The sequence below is a fragment of the Mauremys mutica genome, chromosome 2 (genome assembly GCF_020497125.1).
Source record: "Mauremys mutica isolate MM-2020 ecotype Southern chromosome 2, ASM2049712v1, whole genome shotgun sequence".
Classification (NCBI taxonomy): domain Eukaryota; kingdom Metazoa; phylum Chordata; order Testudines; family Geoemydidae; genus Mauremys; species Mauremys mutica.
In genome coordinates this window covers 297,578,286-297,601,340 of record NC_059073.1, presented here as the reverse complement: position 1 = coordinate 297,601,340, position 23,055 = coordinate 297,578,286, and the positions used below count along the sequence as shown (strand labels likewise).

The 23,055-nt window shown below is 44.6% G+C and overlaps 1 protein-coding gene across 4 annotated transcripts; it reads left to right on the top strand.

Moving 5' to 3' along the window:
- The first annotated feature begins 232 nt into the window (after window positions 1–232).
- On the top strand, window positions 233–9,581 carry LOC123363402 (GTPase IMAP family member 2-like). 4 transcript variants are annotated; one of them, XM_045004327.1, is made up of 3 exons: window positions 233–279; window positions 3,684–3,729; window positions 7,378–9,581. In XM_045004327.1, exons 2-3 carry the CDS (start codon window positions 3,690–3,692, stop codon window positions 8,148–8,150), a joined length of 813 nt encoding a protein of 270 aa, XP_044860262.1. In that variant the 5' UTR covers window positions 233–279; window positions 3,684–3,689; the 3' UTR covers window positions 8,151–9,581. The 4 variants fall into 4 exon arrangements, with proteins under 4 accessions (XP_044860262.1, XP_044860261.1, XP_044860260.1 ...); XM_045004326.1 differs by having other exon boundaries at window positions 237–279; window positions 7,375–9,581; XM_045004325.1 differs by lacking the exon at window positions 233–279 and adding an exon at window positions 2,497–2,684.
- Window positions 9,582–23,055: the final 13,474 nt, after the last annotated feature.

Sequence of the window (23,055 nt, the reverse complement as noted above, 5' to 3'; positions counted from 1 at the left end):
TGATTTGCATCAAGCAGTGGATCACCCTGATGATATAGTTCCTTAATACACAAGCTGGGATTCTCCTTTCCAGTCTGGGATCCCCTCCCCAATTCAAACACTTTGTCCTCCAGACATGTTTCCAGGTGTTGAGTTGTGAGGGGAATGAGACCAAGTTATGATGTCACTTACCTTCTTTTATAGTTTCTTCCAGTTTGCTGGCCACGTCCATGCTGGTGACATTGGCTCCGTGCTATCCCCGAGAAGTCTCCATTGTATACGGTTCCTGGGACAGTCCTTGTGAGTGAGTAGTCCCCTCAATGGGCCATTAACGCCGTCTGGCTTCTCCATTGTTGTATGGTGGGTGTTTCCAACTTCACAGCATATTTCAGTAACACACATATAGCAAAACTTCATAAATGTACAAACAATGATGGCACATGCAATTCAACAGGATATTAATGTTCAACAGATCAAAACTTTTAAAATGATACCTCACAAGGCATACTTTGTACAAAACAATTCATAATCCTATCACCATGGTAAATATACGGTGCCAGGGTGCTGTTTTGGGATACAGAGTGTCTCACTAACACATGTTACTTAATTTAATAAAGGATCTATTTTTAATTATTTTTCACTCATTAATTAATGTATAAAGTCTCAGAAAATTCATTCTATGCCCGTGGAGTTCCGTATTTTGAGGGAGACATGCTGGTTTATTCATACATAATAAAATGATTCACCACTTTAAGTCCAACACTCAACTCAGTCTTAACTATGGAGACACCACAGGTGCTTTCATTATGCCTAGATCATTGAGTGCACCCCTATGGAATGTGTATGAGAACCCCAAAGAACAACATTAGATATTCATCTGTTGCACTGGGATTGATCATCTTCCTATGTGTTTCATATTGTGGAACATTTTGGTACTAATTCCCATATACACTAAGGCCTGGCCTACACTTAAAAGTTAGGTCGACATAGCCACGGTACTTGGGGTAAACCCCTGAGTGCCGTAGCTTTGCTAACCAAATCCCTGGTGTAGATACAGCTAGGGCAATGGAAGAAGCTTTTCTACACTGTAGTGCTACGATGGCATAGTTGCAGGGCTGTAGTTGTGCTGTTGCAGTGCCTGTACTGTAGACGTGGCCTAAGCCAGTGTAATGGGGCCTTAGAGTGGGTTTAAGTGTAATTTCAACCAACTTTAAGCTCCCTTTAGACTTGCAAAGTGCTGTAAAGAATCCTCAGCACCAATGAGAATAAGGCCATACGTAGTTGTTTGGGTTTTCCTAAAGTTCGTAAGTAACTAATTTCATGGTCCATAGCGGCTCTGGCAAATCACAACAAGAACTAGACTCAGGGAGGGGTTCTTAGCTCAATCCAGAATAATTAGATAATTTCCTGGTGCGATAATTCATGTGTAGGCTTGGAAGAATTAGATTTTTAGTGGTAAACATCAATACATATTGATTTCACCAGACACACACAAACCGAGGAAAAATATTTCCATTCATAATAATTGAACTTTACAGACAGGCAAAGTAATAAAAATGCTGCATGAGAATTTGAGAGTTTGATTTAAGGATATTGATTTTAAAATGTGATGTTGACAATTTGTGTTTTAATGGTTATAAAGTTTTAACTTTCTGAATCTCAGTGTTTACGGTCTTAAACAATTATTGTTTGACAGCCTCTATTGTCTGACTTTCTTATAATTTCTTGCAACTGAACATTTAAATCGATTAAAAATGCTTAAAACCCACGTGTCCACATCTGTGAAAATTAAAATGGATAAAAATAGAAAAATTTAAACATTGATATTATCTGTCATAATTACAAACAATTAAATGTTGCCAAGCCTGTTTATTGCTCATTATTTGAATTGCAGCAGTGCCCAGCAGCCCCCATCAAGGCTCCATTGTGCTGGGTGCTGTACAAACACACATGAAGAGACAGTCCCTACAGCAAAGAGCTTACATCTAACTCAGGGCAAGATGCACTAAGGGAATGTAATGAACAATAGGAGGGAAGTGGGGAAGAAGGACAAAGGTGACATTAATAAGAACGTGTGATTAAATAGGCCAGAGCTGGGCACAACATCTTTCCAATTCATTTAAAAGTTAAATAAATAACAAATAAATACCAAAAACAACAAGGAGTCCTGTGGCATCTTATTTGGGCATAAGCTTTCGTGGACTGGAACCCACTTTGCCAGATGCATCACAAAGGGGCCACTGGTTCCCCCAGGCTGTACCGCTGCTATATCCCGAACATGGAAGCTTATGCCCAAATACATTTGTTAGTCTTTAAGGTGCCACAGGGTTCCTCGTTGTTTTTGTTGAAACAGACCAACATGGCTACCCCTCTGAAATAAATACCCGTAATCGCCACTGGCCCTTTACCTAGCCAGTTTCTTGCGGATATCTCAGTATAATTAAAACTTGAGGAGAAATTTGAAGGAGAAGAGATTAGTGGCTTCATCTACTATATGAGTGGTCTCACTGATTTCAGTGGGGCTATCCACATACCTAAAGTTAGGCATGTTCCTAAGTGCTTTACTAGACTGGGGCGAGAACACTGAGGACTCAGCAGGACTGAGCTCTAAGAAAAAAGAGCAGATAAAGAGAGAAGGACAGAATCAATACCAAAGTGCAGGGCGCATTCTCTTCAACCTGAGGCCTGAAAAGTCAAACTGTCAGGTAAGTTCTGATTCCTGATGAAAATGTATTTGTATACATAGAGCAGTACATAGGAACGGCCACACTGGGTCAGACCAAAAGTCCATCTAGCCCAGTATCCTGTCTCCCAACAGTGGCCAGTGCCAGGTGCCCCGGAGGGAATGAACAGCACAGGGCAGTTTATCGAATGATCCATCCCTTGTCATCCACTCCCAGCTTCTGGCAGGCAGAGGCTTAGGTACACCCAGAGCATGGGGTTGCATCCCTGAGAATCTTGGCATATAGCCATTGATGGACCTGTCCTTCATACCAGAGACTGATTTTCATATACCCACCGCAGCTTGAATTACTGCCAGTTAGAAAAATTGATATGGCCCAATCCTGCAAACACTTCCACATGTGTGTATGTGAATATACCAATTGCCTTCACTGGGACTAGCCATGTTCTTAAATAAGGCAAGAAGTGTTTGCAGGATCAGTGCCTATGGCCACAGTACAGCTTGGTTCATAAGCATCTGCCTAACTCTAAGCACATGAGTAGTTCCATCGAAGTCACAAGTCAATAGCACTAACTGTGATTAAAGTTAAGCACATACTTAAGTACACCTCTACCCCGATATAACGCTGTCCTCGGGAGCCAAAAAATCTTACCGCGTTATAGGTGAAACCGTGTTATATCGAACTTGCTTTGATCCACCGGAGTGCACAGCTCTGCCCCCCTGGAGCACTGCTTTACCAGGTTATATCCAAATTCAGGTTATATTGGGTCGCATTATATCGGGGTAGCGGTGTACCTTGCTGAATCAGGGTCTTTATTTCTAAACTGGGAAAATTTGAGGGAGAAGAATGGTGGACATTAAATATTAAGAATCAAAGTGTCATTTTCAGAACCTCACTATTCTGGCCATAATCAAGATTTCAAGGCTGAGAGCAGAATACTTCTAATATTGTGCTTTCTAAATTCTGAGCTTGGAGGTAAAAGGATGTTTTAAATAAATAACACATTTTTATCTATTTCAGAGAGAGATGAAAGGGAGGAAGAGCAAAGGAGAAGACATAACCTATGGTGAGAAAGTTACACCAAGAGCCTTGTTCTGGCCACATTTCAGTGCTTCGTTCAGAGGACCTTCCTCTTCCCTGCACCAACTTTCAGTGGGGATTCCAGAGAGCTCTGTTCTGGGCCCCCTCTTATTTTCCCTCTGACCCAATCTATTTAGTACATAAATATTTTACCTCTGTGCTGACAACTCACAAATCTGCACTTCTGACCTATCTCCTTCTCCCCAAACTAAAGTCTCAGCCTATCTTTCTGACATGTTGATGTGCAGCCTTCAAACCTATTTCAATTGGCCATAACAGAGCCTTTAATCTTTCTCAATAAAACTCTCCACTTTTATTCTCTTTCTTAGTTACTGTGCCCAACACCACCATCCTCCGTGTCACTCAGGCCTATGACCTGGGCATCATCTTTAACGGCAACATTTCTTCAGACCCTTATCTCCAGGTCATGTCTACATCTTGCTGCTTCCTCCTGTACAGCATCTCTCCGATTCAGCCTTTCCTTTCTGCCTGCCCTGCTAAAACTCTCCTCCAGGCCCTGTTTATCTCTTAGCCTCCTCTCTCCAAGTCTATCCATTGAATATAATATTGCATAAAACATAGAATCATAGAAGATTAGGGTTGGAAGAGACCTTAGGAGGTCATCTAGTCCTACCCCCTGCTCAAAGCAGGACCAATCCCCAACTAAATCATCCCAGCCAGGGCTTTGTCAAGCCTGACCTTAAAAGCCTCTAAGGAAGGAGATTCCACCACCTCCCTAGGGAACCCATTCCAGTGCTTCACCACTATCCTAGTGAAAAAGTGTTTCCTAATATCCAACCTAAACCTCCCCCACTGCAACTTGAGACCTTTGCTTCTTGTTCTGTCATCTGCCACCACTGAGAAAAGCCGAGCTCCATCCTCTTTGGGACCCCCTCTTTCAGGTAGTTGAAAGCAGCTGTCAAATTTCCTCTCATTCTTCTCTTCTGCAGACTAAACAATCCCAGTTCCCTCAGCCTCTCCTCATAAGTTATGTGCCCCAGCCCCCTAATCATTTCCATTGCCCTCCGCTGGACTCTCTCCAATTTGTCCACATCCTTTCTGTACTGGGGGGACCAAAACTGGACACAGTACTCCAGATGTGGCCTCACCAGTGCGGAATAGAGGGGAATAATCATGTCCCTCGACCTGTTGGCAATGCTCCTACTAATATAGCCCAATATGCCATTAGCCTTCGTGGCAACAAGGGCACACTGCTGACTTGTATCCGGCTTCTTGTCCACTGTAACCTCTGGTCCTTTTCTGCAGAACTGCTGCTTAACCACTCGGTCCCTAGTCTGTAACAGTGAATGGGATTCTTCCGTCCTAAGTGCAGGACTCTGCACTTGTCCTTGTTGAACCTCCTCAGATTTCTTTTGGCCCAATCCTCCAATTTGTCTAGATCACTCTGGACCCTATCCCTACCCTCCAGCGTATCTACCACTCCTCCCAGTTAGTGTCATCTTCAGATTGGGTAAGGGTGCAGTCCCTCCCATCATCCAGATCATTAATGAGGATGTTGAACAAAACCGGCCCCAGGACCGACCCTTGGGGCACTCCACTTGAAACTGGCTGCCAACTAGACATGGAGCCGTTGATCATTACCCATTGAGCCCGACAAACTAGCCAGCTTTCTATCCACCTTATAGTCCAACCATCCAGCCCATACTTCTTTAACTTGCTGGCAAGAATACTGTGGGAGACTATCTTCCTGGCTCATTGCTTCAACCATATCACTCTTCCTCTTTGCTTTCTTCCACTGGCTTCTCCTTTTCCACACCTTCCAGTGTCTTTAATTTTAAGTCCCTTCATAGTCTGTCTGCTCTACCTATCATCTCTCATACAGTAAAGGGAAGTGGACTTGCACCTCCACTATGCCAGTGATGCTAGCCTTCATCACTGTCTGATTTTTGGAAAGGCACTTTTGCAAAGTCTCCCATGCCACCACCTGCATATGTCAGGAACTCCCTGTAAAACTGCACAATATTATCATCTTTTACATTTCTCCCTAAACCCACCTAGGCCATGGTGCCGACAAAACACATGGCAATGGTGAGGCAGCTGATGTGCTGTAATCAGGGATAACAGTCTCACAATTATCTTGTGCTCCCTCCATCTGTTTCTTGTATTCACTTGTAGTCTCCGTATTAAATTTACATTTTAAGCTCTTTGTGTCAAGTAGTATATTTTGGTCATGACCTCCACCTCGTTGGAGAAGTGGTTCCTGGAGGTGGGGATCATCTCTTGTTACTTCCCCTCTCCACAGCAGGGGTCATTTTGTATGCGAAGAGCAGGAAAGATCCTGTAGTGACCAGAACACGGGACAGGGACACAGGAGATGGGTTCAAATCTTGCTTCATCCACAGACCCTCTGTGCAGGGCCGCCCAGAGGGGGGGCCAAAGGGGGCAATTTGCCCCGGGCCCCGGGCTCCGCAGGGGCCCCCAAGAGAAGAGCGGAGGCTCCCGCCTCCGCCCCTCTCTTGGAGCCTCAGCCTCCGGCCGAGCCCCTGAGCCCCGCTCAGAGCGGCGTGGTGAGGGGGCGGGGCTGGGAGCTCCAACGGGGCCTGAGCCCCGCCCCGCTCAGAGCGGCGTGGGGAGGGGGCGGGGCTGGGAGCTCCAACGGGGCCTGAGCCCCGCCCCGCTCAGAGCGGCGTGGGGAGGGGGCGGGGCAGCTGCCTCCGCTGGGCGTGGAGCTCCCAGCCCCGCCCCCTCACCACACGGCTCTGAGCGGGATGGAGCTCAGGCCCCGCCGGAGACGCGCTCAGGTAAGGGGGGGGGGGGGTTAGAGGCTGAGGCCGAGGCCGGGGCCGGGGCCGGGGGGGGGTCCTGCCGCCGCCGCCGCCGAAGCGCAGCCCGGTCTTCGGGGCACTTTGGCGGCGGGTCCCGGAATGGAAGGGGCCCCCCGCCGCCGAAGACCCCGGGCCCCCGGAATCCTCTGGGCGGCCCTGCCTCTGTGTGACTTTAGGCAAATCACTTAGTCTGCCTCTGTTCCCCAGTTTCCCCTCTTTAAGATTGGGATTTCCCAGGGCACTGTGAGGCTGTATCCAGTAATGATTGTGGGGCACTCAGATACTGTGGTGATAACAGCCATATAAACTCTAGGGTCCTAGAGTCTAGATCACCACATTGTATTCTCTTCAGACTCTTGTATGCCCATAGTACCATGGGCCAGAATCTGTGGGCTGAAGGAACAACAAAAGGTTCTGTACAATATATTTTTACATTTCAGTTAGTGTGTTGAATTTAAAATGTTCATAAATATAAAGGGAAAAATCAGTCATGAGGCAAACTTCTGCAAACACCCTCAGTCATGATCCCCACCCCCGCTCTCCACACACAGATCTTAAGCCCTTCAACCGCAACTTGCAACCTTCCTTCCAACTATCCCAGGCTTGGTGTGTGCTTGAATGGAGAATGATAGATTTGCTAAATTGTGTTGTGGTTTAATGATGTGGCTGAATAACCATTAATAAGGATAAAACAAGAAATTGGATTCCGCTAGTGAACTCATCTAATTTGAATCAGTGTCTCCACTGGTAAAAGACTAGTATTCTGACCCATCCTGGACCTCACAGCTATAATTATAGAAGTAGAAGTACCTCTCATGTTCTTACTCTGTCAAACTTGTCTCCAGCAGACCCAGATATGGGATCAGAACTGAGACTCATCCTCGTTGGTAAAAGTGGAGCTGGGAAAAGTGCGACAGGAAACTCCATCCTTGGCGAAGAAAAGTTTGTGTCCAAGCTCGGAGCAAAGTCAGTAACTGTGACTTGTGCAAAAGGGCAAAGGAGCTGGAATGGGAGGGAGCTTGTGGTTATTGACACACCTGCCATTTTTGATGGAAAGGTTTGTGATACAATAATTTCAGGAGAGATTGGTCATTGTATCGTGCTCTCTGCCCCTGGCCCCCATGCTCTGCTGCTGGTGACCCAGCTGGGCCGTTACACTGAAGAAGACAAGGAAGCAGTGAAGCGAATACAGGAGATTTTTGGAGTTGAAGCCATGAGGCACATGATCGTCCTGTTCACCCGGAAAGAAGATTTAGAGGTTGGCTCACTGCGTGACTATGTGAGATACTCAGATAATAAAGATCTTAAGGGGCTGATTCAGAAGTGTGGGAACCGATATTGTGCTTTCAATAACAAAGCAACTGGAGCAGAACAGGCTGAACAGGTTTCTGAGCTGATTGAAATGATCCAGGGAATGGTTCAGGAGAATGGGGGCAGATATATCAGTGAGATGTATTTAACTGAACAAAACATGAGACGCCCTATGGGAATAAATAAAACAGCCACAGTGAAGGCTGTGAAAGCAGGTTTTACAAAGTATCATGAGATTATTTTGGGCTTCGGGTTTGCTGCAGTTTGTATTGTTGTTGTTGTACTTCTCCTGATTTTTCTCTCTCATTAACAGCCATTAATAAAGTTTCATTGCAACCTAACCCTGCTGCTTCCCAAACCCTGCATCTCAGCTTCTCAGGCACCCTCACCCTTATGTTAGTGCATCACATTCATACAAAATAGCAGTAATAATGTTAATATTTCTTCCTTATTAGCATTATGTATTATACTATTACTGAGTTCTCATATAGAGATTTTGATAAGTAGCCCTCAACATGCTTTATAAAGGAGGTTGGTATAATTCTCCTCATTTTACAGATAAGGAAACTAAGGTTCAGAGAGGAGAGGTGATGTGATTTGCCCATAGTCACTCCGCAGGCGAGTGACAGAACTGGGAATAGTCCGGTGGTCCAGCCATGAGGCCTCAATATTAGGTTGCTTTAAAGATTCTGGACCAAACTCTGCCCTCACTTACCCTGCATTTGCAGTAGTTTGATTCCATTAATTTCAGTGAAGTAATCTGGATTATGGTCATGTAACTGCTCCCAGTTACTCTGGAGTTGCAGTGGGGTAGCTCTATTAATTTCAGTGGAGTATTGTGAATTTACAGTTATGCAACAGACTACAATGTAGCCCTCTGAACAGATGTGTCAAATAACTTCAGTTGTTATGTAAACTCTGAGACATTGAACACTGTGAAGTTTCCACTAAAAATTAAATCTTGAAGATTTAGAGGGCCAAGCTTAGACCTGGGAGTAGATGAAACTCCATTGGCTTCAGTTACACAAGGAATTAATGGGGCCCATTATGTGTACTTTCATTAGATACTTTGAAAGCAAAGAATGTAAAATCACCAGCGATATGCATATGAAATATGGTAATATATGGAATTGTTACTTTAAAAAAATAACCTTCAGTTTCTTTCTCAGTTAGAACTGCTGCAAATACTATGGCAATTTTCCCTAAATATAGAGATCAGCATTTGTCCAGTACCTTGTGTGAACGAATCATGAGAACACCAAAACCTTTTCTGCGGCTGAAATCCATGTAATAGAACACGTGACAGTGCTCAGGGCCAGCACAATTAGGCGGATGTTCAGCCGCCGCCATCATCGGCGGGTATTTCGGGGGCGCCATTTGGGGGGCGGGACCTTCCGCTGCCTGGGGCACCAAGAAGGCTGCCGGAGCTCCTGACAGTGCTGATTCAGGGAATGCAATTCATTTTTGCGGTGATTTCTGTTTCCAGGCTCTTTGACTTCAGTGATTTTTCAGGACTGTAGGGTATATAAATCTGCAAACAAAAGGTGTCACTCTGTTTCTGATGCACCGTTCTGCTTCTTTAAATGTAAACAGGTCTCCATAGCCTTCCTGCAAGGGCAGTGCTGTGAGGCAGTCCAAGGTAGAGGATGTTCCAGAGACTGAAGCTGGGCTGTTACTCACATAGACACTTTATATTTGTTCTGATTTTTTGCTGTTTTTTTCTTAATCGGAAATAAAGTTATATAGATTGAAGTTTGGTATTGTTCTTAATGCATAAAGATGAAAGATAAGAGAATTTGAGAATAGAAAGTGAAACCACAAATTGCTAACAAAATGTAGGAGCAGGGAGAAATCTTCTGAGTTTCATGTACTGCATTTTGCAGAGGCGGATTTGCAATACAACACAGGGTGCCCTGGCATGGGGCCCCCCAACACCACCCACACACACCCGCCCTGACCCCTGCACCACCCACACATACCCAGCCCCCCACACCCCATGCCCTGACTTCTGCACCCACACACCCTGAACCCCTCGCACCAAACAGGAGCTGCCCCAGGTAAGAGCTCCACACCTCAACCCCCTGCCCCAGCCCTGAGCCCCCTCCCGTACCTTAACTCCTGGCCAGACCCTGCACCCTAACTCCCTCCCAGACCCTGCACCCCCAGCCCAGAGCCTCCTCCCACATCCTAATGCCTGGCCACACCCTGAACCCCAAGATAATATACGAGATAATATAGCTGAAGTCAACATATCTTAGATCGACTTACCTCGCGTCCTCATGGCGCGGGGTCGACTGCCGCCATTCCCCCATCGACTCCACTTCCACCTCTCGCAGTGGTGGATTACTGGAGTCAATGGCAGAGAGATTGAGGATCGATTTATCATGTCTACACAAGATGCGAAAAATCGATCCCCGAAAGATCGATCACTACCCGCCGATCCGGCAGGTAGTGAAGATGTACCCTTAGCTGTGCCATATTCATATCATAACCATATTTCTATGAAGAATATGGGGGGTGTAACCTGTGTCAGACTCCATCCATAAAAACTGAACTGGCTCTTTATTAAAGCAATTATTTACAGGGCTGCTCCTACTGATAGCCATGCATTCTAGCATTCTAGCCATGTATACACAGACTGACTTCCTGGTGCCACCTCCAAATCCTTTCCTCCTGCAACCTGTACAAATCCATGCATGTTACCACATCTTTCCATTTAAAAATTAATTGTTTTTATTATGTCTTTGTGCAAACATTTCAGTACTGGAAGGGTCAGAGGTTACTACTACATAGCCCATCCTGGGCACATGGCCTTTATCACCAGCCTATTGTAGCTGATTAGGCATCATAGTCTTTCAAGTGTGCTACTCTTCAAACCAGTCTCCCACTTCTTCTTTGTGTTATTGCTGTTGATGGGGGACTTGATTTCACCTTGTTGCCTCCTCCATTCTGTTGGGTGGCACCCTGATACTCCTCTGTATTGTTCATATTCCCGTTACTTCTCACTCTCCCACATCAGACAAGTTGATGGCGGAGACTCATTCTAATTAAGCAATAATTGGATAAGAGGGAAGGTCCTCTCATGGATCCTAACTGCTTAAAAGACAGGAAACAAGGGGTAGGAATAAATGGTGAGTTTTCACAAGGGAGAGAGGTAAATAGCAAGGTCCCCCAGGGATCTGAATTGGGACCTATGCTGTTCTACAACTCCATAAATGATCTGGAAAAGATAGTGAACAGCGAGGTGGCAAAGTTTGCAGATGATACAAAATTACTCAAAATAGGTAAGTCCAAAGCTGACTGCAAAGAATTTCAAAGGGATCTCACAAAACTGGGTGACTGGGCAACAAAATGGCAGTTGAAATTCAGTTTTGATAAGTGAAAAGTAATGCACATTGGAAAACATGACTGGGTCTAAATTGGCTATTACCACTCAAGAAAAGATCTTGGAGTCATCATGAATAGTTCTCTGGAAACATCTGCTCAATGTGCAGTGGCAGTCAAAAAAGCCTAACGGAACGTTGGGAACCATTAGGAAAGGGATAGATAATAAAACAGAAAATATCATAATGCCACTATATAAATCCATGGATTGGGCACATCTAGAATACTGTGTGCAGTTCTGGTCACCCCATCTCAAAAGAGATATATTAGAATTAGAAAAGGCACAGAGAAGGGCAATAAAATTGATTCAGGGTATGGAACAGCTTCTTTATGAGGATGGATTAAAAAGACTGGGGGACGTCTCATCTTGGAAAAGAGAAGTCTAAGTAGGGAGATTTGATAGAGGTCTAAACAATCATGACTGGTGTAGAGCGAGAGAATAGGAAAGTGTTTACCCCTTTACATAACACAAGTACCAGATATCATCCAATTAAATTAATGGACAGCAGGTCTGAAACAAACAAAAAGAAGTACTTCTTCATTCAATGCATGATCAACTTGTGGAACTCATTGTCATGGGAAATTGTGAAGGCCAAAACTACAACAGGGTTCAAAAAAGAATTAGATAAGTTTAAGGAGGGTAGACCCATCAATGGCTATTGGACAAGATGGTCAAGGACACAACCCTATGCTTCAGGCCACTGTCAGAAGACATGATACTGGACTAGATGGACCATTGGTTTGACCTAGTATGGTCATTCTCACATTCTTATTTTCCCCTCGTTCTGACCTTAGCATTGTCTGTCCAGATGTGCCAGCTGTCTGCTGATACACCACAGTTGTCTCCATCATTGTCCTGAGTCTGTAGTTGCCTCACATGACCTGAGACCAACTTCAGCATGGCCTCTTGCATTTGCCTTTGCTTTGTGTGGTTGTTCAGCGGTTGGACTTAGATCTGCTCACCTGTCCATAGAGTCTGCAGGTCCTTGATTGCTCTGTTGCCTGCTTAGCTTGGCATCCTCTTAACTGCTTCTGTCTCCTGTCTGTTGGTCCTCTGCTGTGACTCACTCTATGCCTCATGGTAAGCAGAATCACAGTTCTCCAGCTCATTAGTCCCTGTGGTGGGCTACTATCTAGTTCGCCAGAGGGTGTATTGCAATGGTTCAGAATTGCCAAACAGGGATCTCTTCCTGTCCGTTTTGCCTTTGCCATCAGTCTCTTTGCTGTCGTTGCTTCTGATCCCGCCTTCTTGTTGTTTTGTGTGAATCCACGGGAAGATGTCGTAAGCTCAAATTCCCATTTGTTGCTCAATTGTTTGAATTCTGTTGCAGGGACCTGTGGCCCATTGTCTGAAACAGCATGTCAGGTATGCCAGGCCTTAATAGATTCCAAGGCCAGAAGGGACCATTGTGATCATCTTGTCAAACCTCCAGTATAACACAGGGCAGAGAACTCCCCCAAAATAATTCCTAGAGCAGAACTTTTAGAAAAACAGCCAACCTTCATTTTAAAATTGCCAGTGATGGAGACTCCACCACAGACCTTGGTAAATTGTTCCAGTGGCTAATCAGACGCACTATTAAAAACATTTGCTTGATTTCCAGTCTGAATTTGCTGAGCTTTAGCTTCTAGCCATTGGATCCTGTTGTTACCCCTGTGTGTGCTAGATTGAAGCACCCATTTTAATAAATACGGCCTACGCATTTGTTCCTAGATCAATGAGCTTATATTTGGAATTGAAATGCATATTGCTTGCTTGTGGATAGTTTACCACGTGATCCAGATCACCCTGTATACGTGACCTGTTCTCTTCATATTTTTGCCACACCCCCAATCTTTGTGTCATCTGACAATTTTATCATTAATGATTTTATGTTTTCTCCCAGGTCGTTGATAAAAATGACAGTGTTGGGCCAAGAACTGATCCTTGTGGGAGAAACACCCAATCAGTGATAATTCTCTGTTTACAATTACAATTCCCTATTCTGAGACCTTTCAGTTAATCAGTTTTAATCCATTTAATGTGTGCCACATTGGGTTAGTATTGTTATTGTTTCTTAAATCAAATTGTCAAGTTGTACCAAGTCAAACGCCCGACAGCGGTCTAAGTATATTACACCAACGCAATTATCTTTAAAAAGAACAGGAGTACTTGTGGCATCTTACAGAGGGTACGTCTTCACTACCCGCCGTATCGGCGGGTAGCAATCGATTTCTTGGGGATCGATATATCGCGTCTCATCTAGACGCGATATATCGATCCCCGAATGAGCTCCTGTCGACTCCGGAACTCCACCAACCCGAACGGCGGTAGCGGAGTCGACATGGGGAGCCGCGGACATCGATCCCGCGCAGTGAGGATGGTAGGTAATTCGATTTAAGATACTTTGACTTCAGCTACGTTATTCACGTAGCTGAAGTTGCGTATCTTAGATCGATTTCCCCCCGTAGTGTAGACCAGCCCAGACTAACAAATTGATCTGGGCATAAGCTTTCATGGGCTAGAACCCACTTCATCAGATGCATGGAGTGGCAGATACAGTACGAAGATATATATATATATATATATACAGAGAACATGAAAAGATGGGGGTTACCATACCAACTCTAAGAGATTAATTAATGAAGGTGGGTTATTATCAGCAGGAGAAAAAAAAACCCTTAATTAATTAGTCTCTTAGAGCAAAAGAATCCTGAGTCCCATTCCTTTATCAATGCACTCCGCAGCTTCCTACCCAAATTCTCTCCTTGCACGTAGTAGGCTGCCTCCTTCCCACAACTTCCTGATCAGGGAACCAGAACGAGAGACCCCAGGCTGAACTGAGGCAGGAAGCCTGCAGCCTGTCAGGACACAATGTGTGTGTGGCGGTGTGGGGGGGAGGGGAAGTAATGTTTGAGGGGTGGCAGCTGAGAGGGGTGGGGTGACTCTTCTAAGGGAGGTGGTAGATTTGGCAGTGGTGAGGATGCTTTTCACTGAGGGTGGGAAGGTTTCAGCAGCAGAGGCCAGTCAGTGTCCTGTCAGGTGCAGGCCTCAGGCCTTTGTCAGTGGTCGGGTTGAAGCTCCTGTTATATGTGATAGTGACTCTGAACTAAAATTCTCACCGAGCCAGGTTGGAGAAACCAAAGAGACAGCTCCTGACCTGCCTAGAAACAATGCGCATGTTCGTGGCCTGGGTAACAACTAAGGAGCCGTGCATGAGCCCACACTCGCAATTCACAGAGAGCAAGGGAAAGAAATTCCAGCTCAGTGAAGGTGACATTCCCTCTACACACCCACAGACCCCCTGCAGATTCTGCACATGCTTCAGGTAGAGAGACAGGAAGAGAGACAGGAAGCGAAATTAGTCTCTGGTGTGGGAGACAGAGACCTGCAGGTACTGCTAATTCAGACAGAGGAGAGGGAACGGAAGCTTCAGTCGAGTGTGATTGGTGACCACAATTGCGCCCAGAAACATGTGCATGCATGTGCTACACAGCTACAAAAACAGGAAGGGAAAGAGGCAATAACACAGTGTGGGTAACCACCACGCCTCAGTTATCACACTGCAGATAGGGACAGGAAAGAAAGATGTGAACAGCAACATATCTAACTATATTTCATCATAAACAAGATGACTTTTTCCTCTCAGCCTGCCCTTTTAGACGTCCCAGCATCTGAAATTATAGAAATGTATTTCAGATCACACACTTTACAATTAGCATTTTACAGTGTTATTCACATAGCTCTCCCCCATTTCATGGCAGTTACAATAATGGGAACGCTGCAGTATGAAACTGAGAGGGTCTATGGGGGGAACAGTGGAAAAGGCGAGGTGGGAAGAGGTGTGGGGAACTGGTAAACAGCTCTCTGATAATAGGTAGGAGAGAAGTGCTGGGTTTTGACCTCCATTTTAAGATGGACTGGGAAAGCAGAGAAGTCCAGCTAGGTGGGCAGAGTATTCCAGACAGCTCGGTGTCAGCAACAAAGAGTCAACCCCTGAGAAAGGAGAAAAGGGAGCAGGCGGCTGGTAGGGGGCAGAACAGGTGGAGTTGTAGGGGAGGCCCAGCCCCTCCTCTGAATTCTGGCCGTCAGATTCTAATCCAGGCCTGCGGTCTCTCCTCCACCCAAACATTCCCTGGTTCACACTCTCCAGTAGCGAATTCCTAACACTTCAACTTTCGTAGCTGTCAAAGCTTACCAGAGAGCCCTGGTCATGGATTTTAAGGCCAAAGGGACATTTTGATGATCTAGTCTGACTTCATGCACAATGCAGAACATCTGACAAAGCGGGTTCCAGCCCACGAAAGCTTATGGCCAAATAAATTTGTTAGTCTTTAAGGTGCCACAGGACTCCTCGTTCTTAATGCAGAACATAGAACTTCACCCAGTAATTTCTACATCAAGCCAAATAACTTGTGTTGGAATTAGAGCATCCATTTTTCAAAGACATCAAATCCTGAATTAAAGATGGAGAATCCACTTAGTTAGAGCATAAGAACATAAGACTGGCCATACTGGGTGAGACCAAAAGTAATGATCAAGTGATCTCTCTCCTGCCATCCATCTCCACCCTCTGACAAACAGAGGCTAGGGACACCATTCCTTACCCATCCTGGCTAATAGCCATTAATGGAATTAACCTCCATGAATTTATCCAGTTCTTTTTTAAACTCTATTATATTCCTAACCTTCACAACCTCCTCAGGCAAGGAGTTCCACAGGTTGACTATGCGCTGTGTGAAGAAGAACTTCCTTTTATATTTTTAAACCTGCTGCCAATTAATTTCTTTGAGTGGCCCCAACTTCTTATAGTATGGGAACAAATAAATAATTGATCTGTGGCACTGCTATGAGCACCCACATGGCCCCACAATATGCCCACATTTTTATGGCTGACCTGGAACAACACTTCCTCGGCTCTCGTCTACTCACGCCCCTTCTCTACCTACGCTACATTGATGACATCTTCATCATCTGGACCCATGGGAAGGATACTCTGGAAAAATTCCACCACGATTTCAACAGCTTCCACCCCACCATCAACCTCAACCTGGATCAATCTACACGGGAGGTCCACTTCCTAGACACCACGGTGCAAATAAGTGATGGTCACATTAACACCACCTTATACCGAAAACCTACCGACCACTATGCCTACCTTCATGCCTCCAGCTTCCATCCCGGGCACACCACACGATCCATTGTCTACAGCCAAGCACTGAGGTACAACCGCATCTGCTCCAACCCCTCAGACAGAGACCAACACCTACAAAATCTCCACCAAGCATTCTCAAAACTACAATACCAAATATATCAAATATATATATTGTTTTCTAATGCCAGTATATCTTTTTTGAGATGAGGAGACCACAGCTGTACGCAGTATTCAAGATGTGGGCACACCGTGGATTTATATAAGGGCGATAAGATAATCTCCGTCTTATTCTCTATCCCTTTTTAAATGATTCCTTGCAGCATGAGCTTTCGTGGGTGAATACCCACTTCTTCGGATGCAACTTGCATCCGAAGAAGTGGGTATTCACCCACGAAAGCTCATGCTGCAAAACGTCTGTTAGTCTATAAGGTGCCACAGGATTCTTTGCTGCTTTTACAGAACCAGACTAACACGGCTACCCCTCTGATAAATGATTCCTAACATCCTATTTGCTTTTTTGACTGCCACTGCACACTGCATGGACATCTTCAGAGCACTATCCACGATGACTCCAAGATCTTTTTCCTGATTTGTTGTAGCTAAATTAGCCCCCATCATATTGTACATATAGTTGGGGTTATTTTTTCCAATGTGCATTATTTTACATTATCCACATTAAATTTCATTTGCCATTTTGTTGCCCAATCACTTAGTTTTGTGAGATCTTTCTGAAGTTCTTCACAGTCTCCTTTGATCTTAACCATCCTGAGCAGTTTAGTATCATCTGCAAACTTTGCCACCTCACTGTTTACCCCTTTCTCCAAATCATTTATGAATAAGTTGAATAGGATTGGTCCTAGGACTGACCCTTGGGGAATACCACTAGATACCTCTACCCATTCTGAAAATTTGCCATTTATTCTTACCCTTTGTTCCCTGTCTTTTAACCAGTTCTCAATCCATGAAAGGACCTTCCCTTTTATCCCATGACAACTTAATTTAGGTAAGAGCCTTTGGTGAGGAACCTTGTCAAAGGCTTTCTGGAAATCTAAGTACACTACGTCCAGTATCAGAGGGGTAGCCGTGTTAGTCTGGTTCTGTAGAAGCAGCAAAGAATCCTGTGGCACCTTATAGACTAACAGATGTTTTTGCAGCATGAGCTTTCGTGGGTGAATACCCACTTCTTCGGATGCAAGTAGTGGAAATTTCCAGGGGCAGGTAAATATAAGCAAGCAAGAAGCAAGCTAGAGATAACGAGGTTAGATCAATCAGGGAGGATGAGACCCTGTTCTAGCAGTTGAGGTGTGAAAACCAAGGGAGGAGAAACTGGTTCTGTAATTGGCAAGCCATTCACAGTCTTTGTTTAGTCCTGAGCTGATGGTGTCAAATTTGCAGATGAACTGGAGCTCAGCAGTTTCTCTTTGAAGTCTGGTTCTAAAGTTTTTTTGCTGCAGGATGGCCACCTTAAGGTCTGCTATTGTGTGGCCAGGGAGGTTGAAGTGTTCTCCTACAGGTTTTTGTATATTGCCATTCCTAATGTCTGATTTGTGTCCATTTATCCTTTTCCTTAGAGACTGTTCAGTTTGGCCGATGTACATAGCAGAGGGGCATTGCTGGCATATTACATTGGTGGATGTAATATATGCCACTGGATCCCCCTTGTCCACATGTTTGTTGACCCCTTCAAAGAACTCTAATAGATTAGTAAGACATGATTTCCCTTTACAGAAACCATGTTGACTTTTGCCCAACAATTTACATTCTTCTATGTGCCTGACAATTTTATTCTTTACTATTGTTTCAACTAATTCTCCCGGTACTGACGTTAGACTTACCGGTCTGTAATTGCCGGGATCACCTCTAGAGCCCTTTTTAAATATTGGCATTACATTAGCTAACTTCCAGTCATTGGGTTTTTATGCGGACAAAACTACACAGGATCGTTTCAGGGGGCAAGACAAAGATGGCACATTTATTATGATAACACAATTTGATTTATGACCAATAACTAATATCTAATACCTATGTACACACACACACACACACACACACACACACACACACACACACACACACACATCAAATGTGCTGCAGCTTCTGTATAGTTACCAGTTCTGAACATAGCTTGAGTCTGTGGCTTGGGTTCGTAGTGGCTAACTGGCCAGGAAAGCCGGGCACAAGAAAGGGCTGGGTCTTTGTTGGGCAGGCACCGATGCCCTCCCATGTTGGCAGCAGAACGTTAGCCTCCAAATTCTTTCATCTCACCCATTCTTTTTGTAGGCTTTAGTTTGAATCCAGAGTCTATAGGTCTTGCTGTGTCACACTGCCTCTGGGTTTGGTGATTGATCACCCGTCAATTGCAGATGTGACTTTCAGCCTGGGACCTGGCTTTGATCTTCCTTCTCTTGTACCTTTGTTCTTTTCTGTTTAGGGTGGACTCTTCTTACTTTGTTAGGGCTCTTGTCTGCACCTTCAGTCGTTGGTGTTTGAACTTTATTTCATCAGGACAGACTGGAGCTGGAGGTTGATTCCATCATTCATACATCCCTCAGTCACACATCTAACCTAAACTAATAAGATTACAGCAAGGTTTGCAAAAAGCAAGCTTTTACAAATTGGAGTAAGCATTTTAAAATGGGGTTTGAATTACAATATGGCAAACAGTGAACAGAAGTAACAATATAGACAAATGTAGTGGATAGCAGCCAGTGAACAGAAGTTACAATGTAGGCAAGTGTAGTGAATGGTGAACAGAATTTACAATACTGAAACAGTGCAAGTCTCAGTGATTTAAGCAGGAATTGGATTGATAGTGAAACTTAGAAAGGCAGCTGACTGAACAGCTATGGCTCTTAACAAGCATCTTCATTGTCAATTAGTCAGTTATTGGGGTAACCGGTTTTATGAATGGATGGTTGTTTCAGTCATAAAACTTTACTTATGAAGTTATATTAATAAAGTGAACAATTAAAAACAATTTCATTCATCATTTCATTCATTCTACAGGGTACAGAAGCTTAGTTGTTCCAGTGGTTGATTAACCTCTCTCTTAAAAATGTGTGCCTTATTTCCAGTCTAAATTAGCTTTTACTTCCAGTCATAGGATCTTGCCATACCTATAACATGTTATTCTAGTCCTAGAAATTGTGATCAAGACAGCTCTTAATCTACTCTTTGATAAGGTAATAGTTTGAGCTTCTTAAGCCTTTCATTGGGAGGCATGTTTTCCAGATATGGAATCACTCTCATGACTCTTCTGTGAACCTTTATGTTCTTTCCAACATCATTTTTGAAGTGTAAACACAGTATTCCAGTAGTGGTCTCAACAATGCCATATGCCAAGGTAATATAAGCTCTATTCCTACTTGAGATTCCCCAGTTCATGCATCCAAGGATCCCAGTAGCTAATTTGCCCACCTCTTTGCAATGGAAGCTCATGTTCAGTTGATTATCTAACATGGACCCCCAAATCCTTTTCAGCGACGGTACTTCTGTGATATCATCCCCTATCCTGTAAATATGGCCTACGTTCTTTGTTCCTGGATGCCTGACCTTCCATTTGGCCATATAACATGCATGCTGTTTGATTGTACCCAGTATATGACGTGATACAGTTTGCTCTGTAACACGGACCTGTCCTCATTTTATTTCACTTCACTGATCTCAGTTATATGCAAATTTTACTAACAGCTGTATTGTATTTTCTGCCAGATCAATGAAAACCTCATAAATAGCGTTGGGCCAAGAACCCATCCCTCCGGTACCCCACTAGCAACATACCCTGTTCTGAGGTCCGGAGGAAGGTGAGAGGTACTCCTGGTGAAAGTCTCTGGTTGAAGACAAAAGGGGGTGGAAAGCAGGGGTGATGTCATTGTAGGCGGGTCTCCTATAGGCCACCCAATCAGAACAAGGAGACGGTGGATGAGGCATTTGTAGAACAAATAACAGACGCATCCAATGCATAGCTAGTGAACAGGAGTGGCAAACAGGGGAATTTTGCAAGGGAGTTCTCCAGGTGAAGGAGGAGTGACGAGGTGACCCTTGGGTTGACTTTGTTGTCTGTTAGTTTGTTTGTATGTGGTGTGCTTGCTTAGTGTGTGCCTGCTGGATTAAAGTGTATAATATGTTTGAGGGCTGTGAACTGAGCCAAGCAGTCTGCCAGGATAGGCTGAGAGTTTCCTAATGAGCCTGCAGCCTGCCATCCTTCAATCCCTACTCCCTTTAGGATCCCTTGGCAAGGGGGCAGAGCTAACTCAGGGAGAACAGAGGTTTAAAAGGCAGCTCCTCAGCAAACAGGGGAGTTTTGCAAGGGAGAGGGAGTGTGAGACACAGATGCATCTAACAAACATACTCTAACTTTGGACCAATAACTCCTCAAAACACAAAGAACAAACACAGCCCCCTGCCCCCACGCCAGGGTAAATATAATGCAGGCAGATTTTTAAGAGCAGTTTAGACAAATTGTCGGGGATGATCTAGTCCTGCAATGAGTGTAGGGGGCTGGACTAGTTGACCTCTGGAGTCCCTCCCAGTCCTACAGTTCTATTAGATCTATTTTCTTGGCTCCCTGCAGTGCAGAGCTCAGGCCAGATGAATGCCCTCTACCCCCAAGCTCTGGGCTCTCCCTTTCACTAACCTGCCAGCTCAAATCCAGGCTGGCAAGAAAGGGAAGCCAGGCTGAAATGAACCAACCCCAGCTGACCTGGGCTGCAGTGTGCAGAGTGCCCTTCCCAATGAGCAGAGGGTGCTCTCCTGATGATGGTGGTGTGCTGTTGTCATTGTTTCTGCTTGTAGGCAGCAGTGATAGATACAGAAAACAACATGCAAAAAGCTGTAGTGTTTAAGCAGTAATAATTTTTGCGGTCTATCCGAAACAGACGTCAAAACACAAAGCAGCCCACGCTCAGCGATTCCAAGGGGAGTGGTAGTCTCAGGAGCAGTTTAAGTTTGATTTCTGAAAACAGCTGGGCAGCTAACCTCAGGCCAAACCAGGGGAAGGAGTAAAGGGAGCTGAAATCAAGCTAGCTCCACCTTTGATCCTACTACGGAGCAGCGAGAAAGAACATTTGGACAAAAACAAGCCCTGGCTAAATACTGCTCTCTCCAAAGTGTGCCTGGCTTTTGCAAAATATTGAATTGCCTCCACAAGCTTCCTTTCCTCCCCTGCAGGCTATAGCAAACTCAGCCCAAGAAGCTGTGATTCCTCCCCAGGACATGCTCAACTGAGATGTAATGACATTGACTTGGGGTGTAGCAGAATGTAGTGAGGAGAGCGTGCAATGGATTTTATTAACACTAGTGAGCTGCTTGTGAATGATTTTATGGCTATACATATTGGTGACTTCTTTCTCTGAATGTCATTGTAATCGGCAAAGTTGCTAGTATGTCACCGGTCCTTTTGACACTTCTTTCCTTGCTAGGGAAACCAAAAAGTCGCTAAATCTAGTGACAAAGTAGCCATGTTGGCAAAATTCCTGTCTGGACACCTGCTCTAGACTCCACGCTCGTCAACCATCACGTCTCTTGAGTAGATACCTACATCTCTGTCCCTCCTGACCGGTATTTCCAGGCAGCACAGTCCCCTGATGCTACTGTGACTTTCTTTCCCCAGCTAAGTCAGACTGCCTAAGCAGACCTGCTTTGCTTTTCTCCTCAGAGGGGGAAAACAGTGTAATTACCCGCAGTTAAGTTACCACTCAGGTCGTTCTAAGCAAGCACATTTATTGTTAAGGCAAAATTATTACAGATAAAACATGTTAAAACAACAAAAGAACCGACACATATGCTGATAAATTTACCAGAGATCACCCTAATTCCAATCAGGTCTCTGACCAGGGAACACTCCTTCAAACGCCACTCAGGGTTTTTTTTTGTCATTGCAAGCTCCTAACAGTTTATACTCAGAACAAGCATACTCATGAGTAATGGGGCCTCTGAGGCCAAAGTCCTTCCAAGCTTCCCTAAGGATTGGGGTCCTCCGTGGACCAAAGGTCTTGTCCATTTGCTGGATCAGGAAGAAGGCTCTGGGTCAGTTTAAACTCAGGTTATTGATTCATCTTTGTCTTCTGGTCTCTAGCGAATCTGGCTGGAACCAATTGATGTGAGTATTTCAAGGCGGTGGTGCCTCTTGGGAGGTGTTACAACCTGAGTGAATTTGCCACTATTGTTAGTTCCGGGAGGGATTTTGGTTCCCCTCCCTCATGGAATTATATACAATCTCTGTCCCACAGTGATACATAAACATTACATAGTAAGACTTCACATAATTCAGTAAGGAAATTACCAGACCTGTCACAAGCAGCAATATATTTTTGTTTGCATTACTTTTACCTGACAGGGAGGGTGAATTTGAGATTTTCTTGTTGAAACAAACAAACAAACCAAGTAAACACAAATATTTGACAATAATTGTGAAGACAAAAGCCTGATAGGAAGAAGAGAAAATAAATATGGGAGAAAGAAGGATCATAGAAATCCCCTAATGCTGCTTCCATTCAGAAGTCAAATTGGGGGAAAGGAATGTGGTGGCTCTCTGGCAAGATCCCTTCACCAAATAACCTTGGCTCAGGTGAGTTAACAGAATGAGGCACCACTTCCAGTGTATTGTGCAAAATTTGATCGTGTGTATCACTGGGCTCCACTGAGCTCAACAGGCTTGGTTCTTGCATGGCAGAGCTTGAGTATGCCCAAGGACTT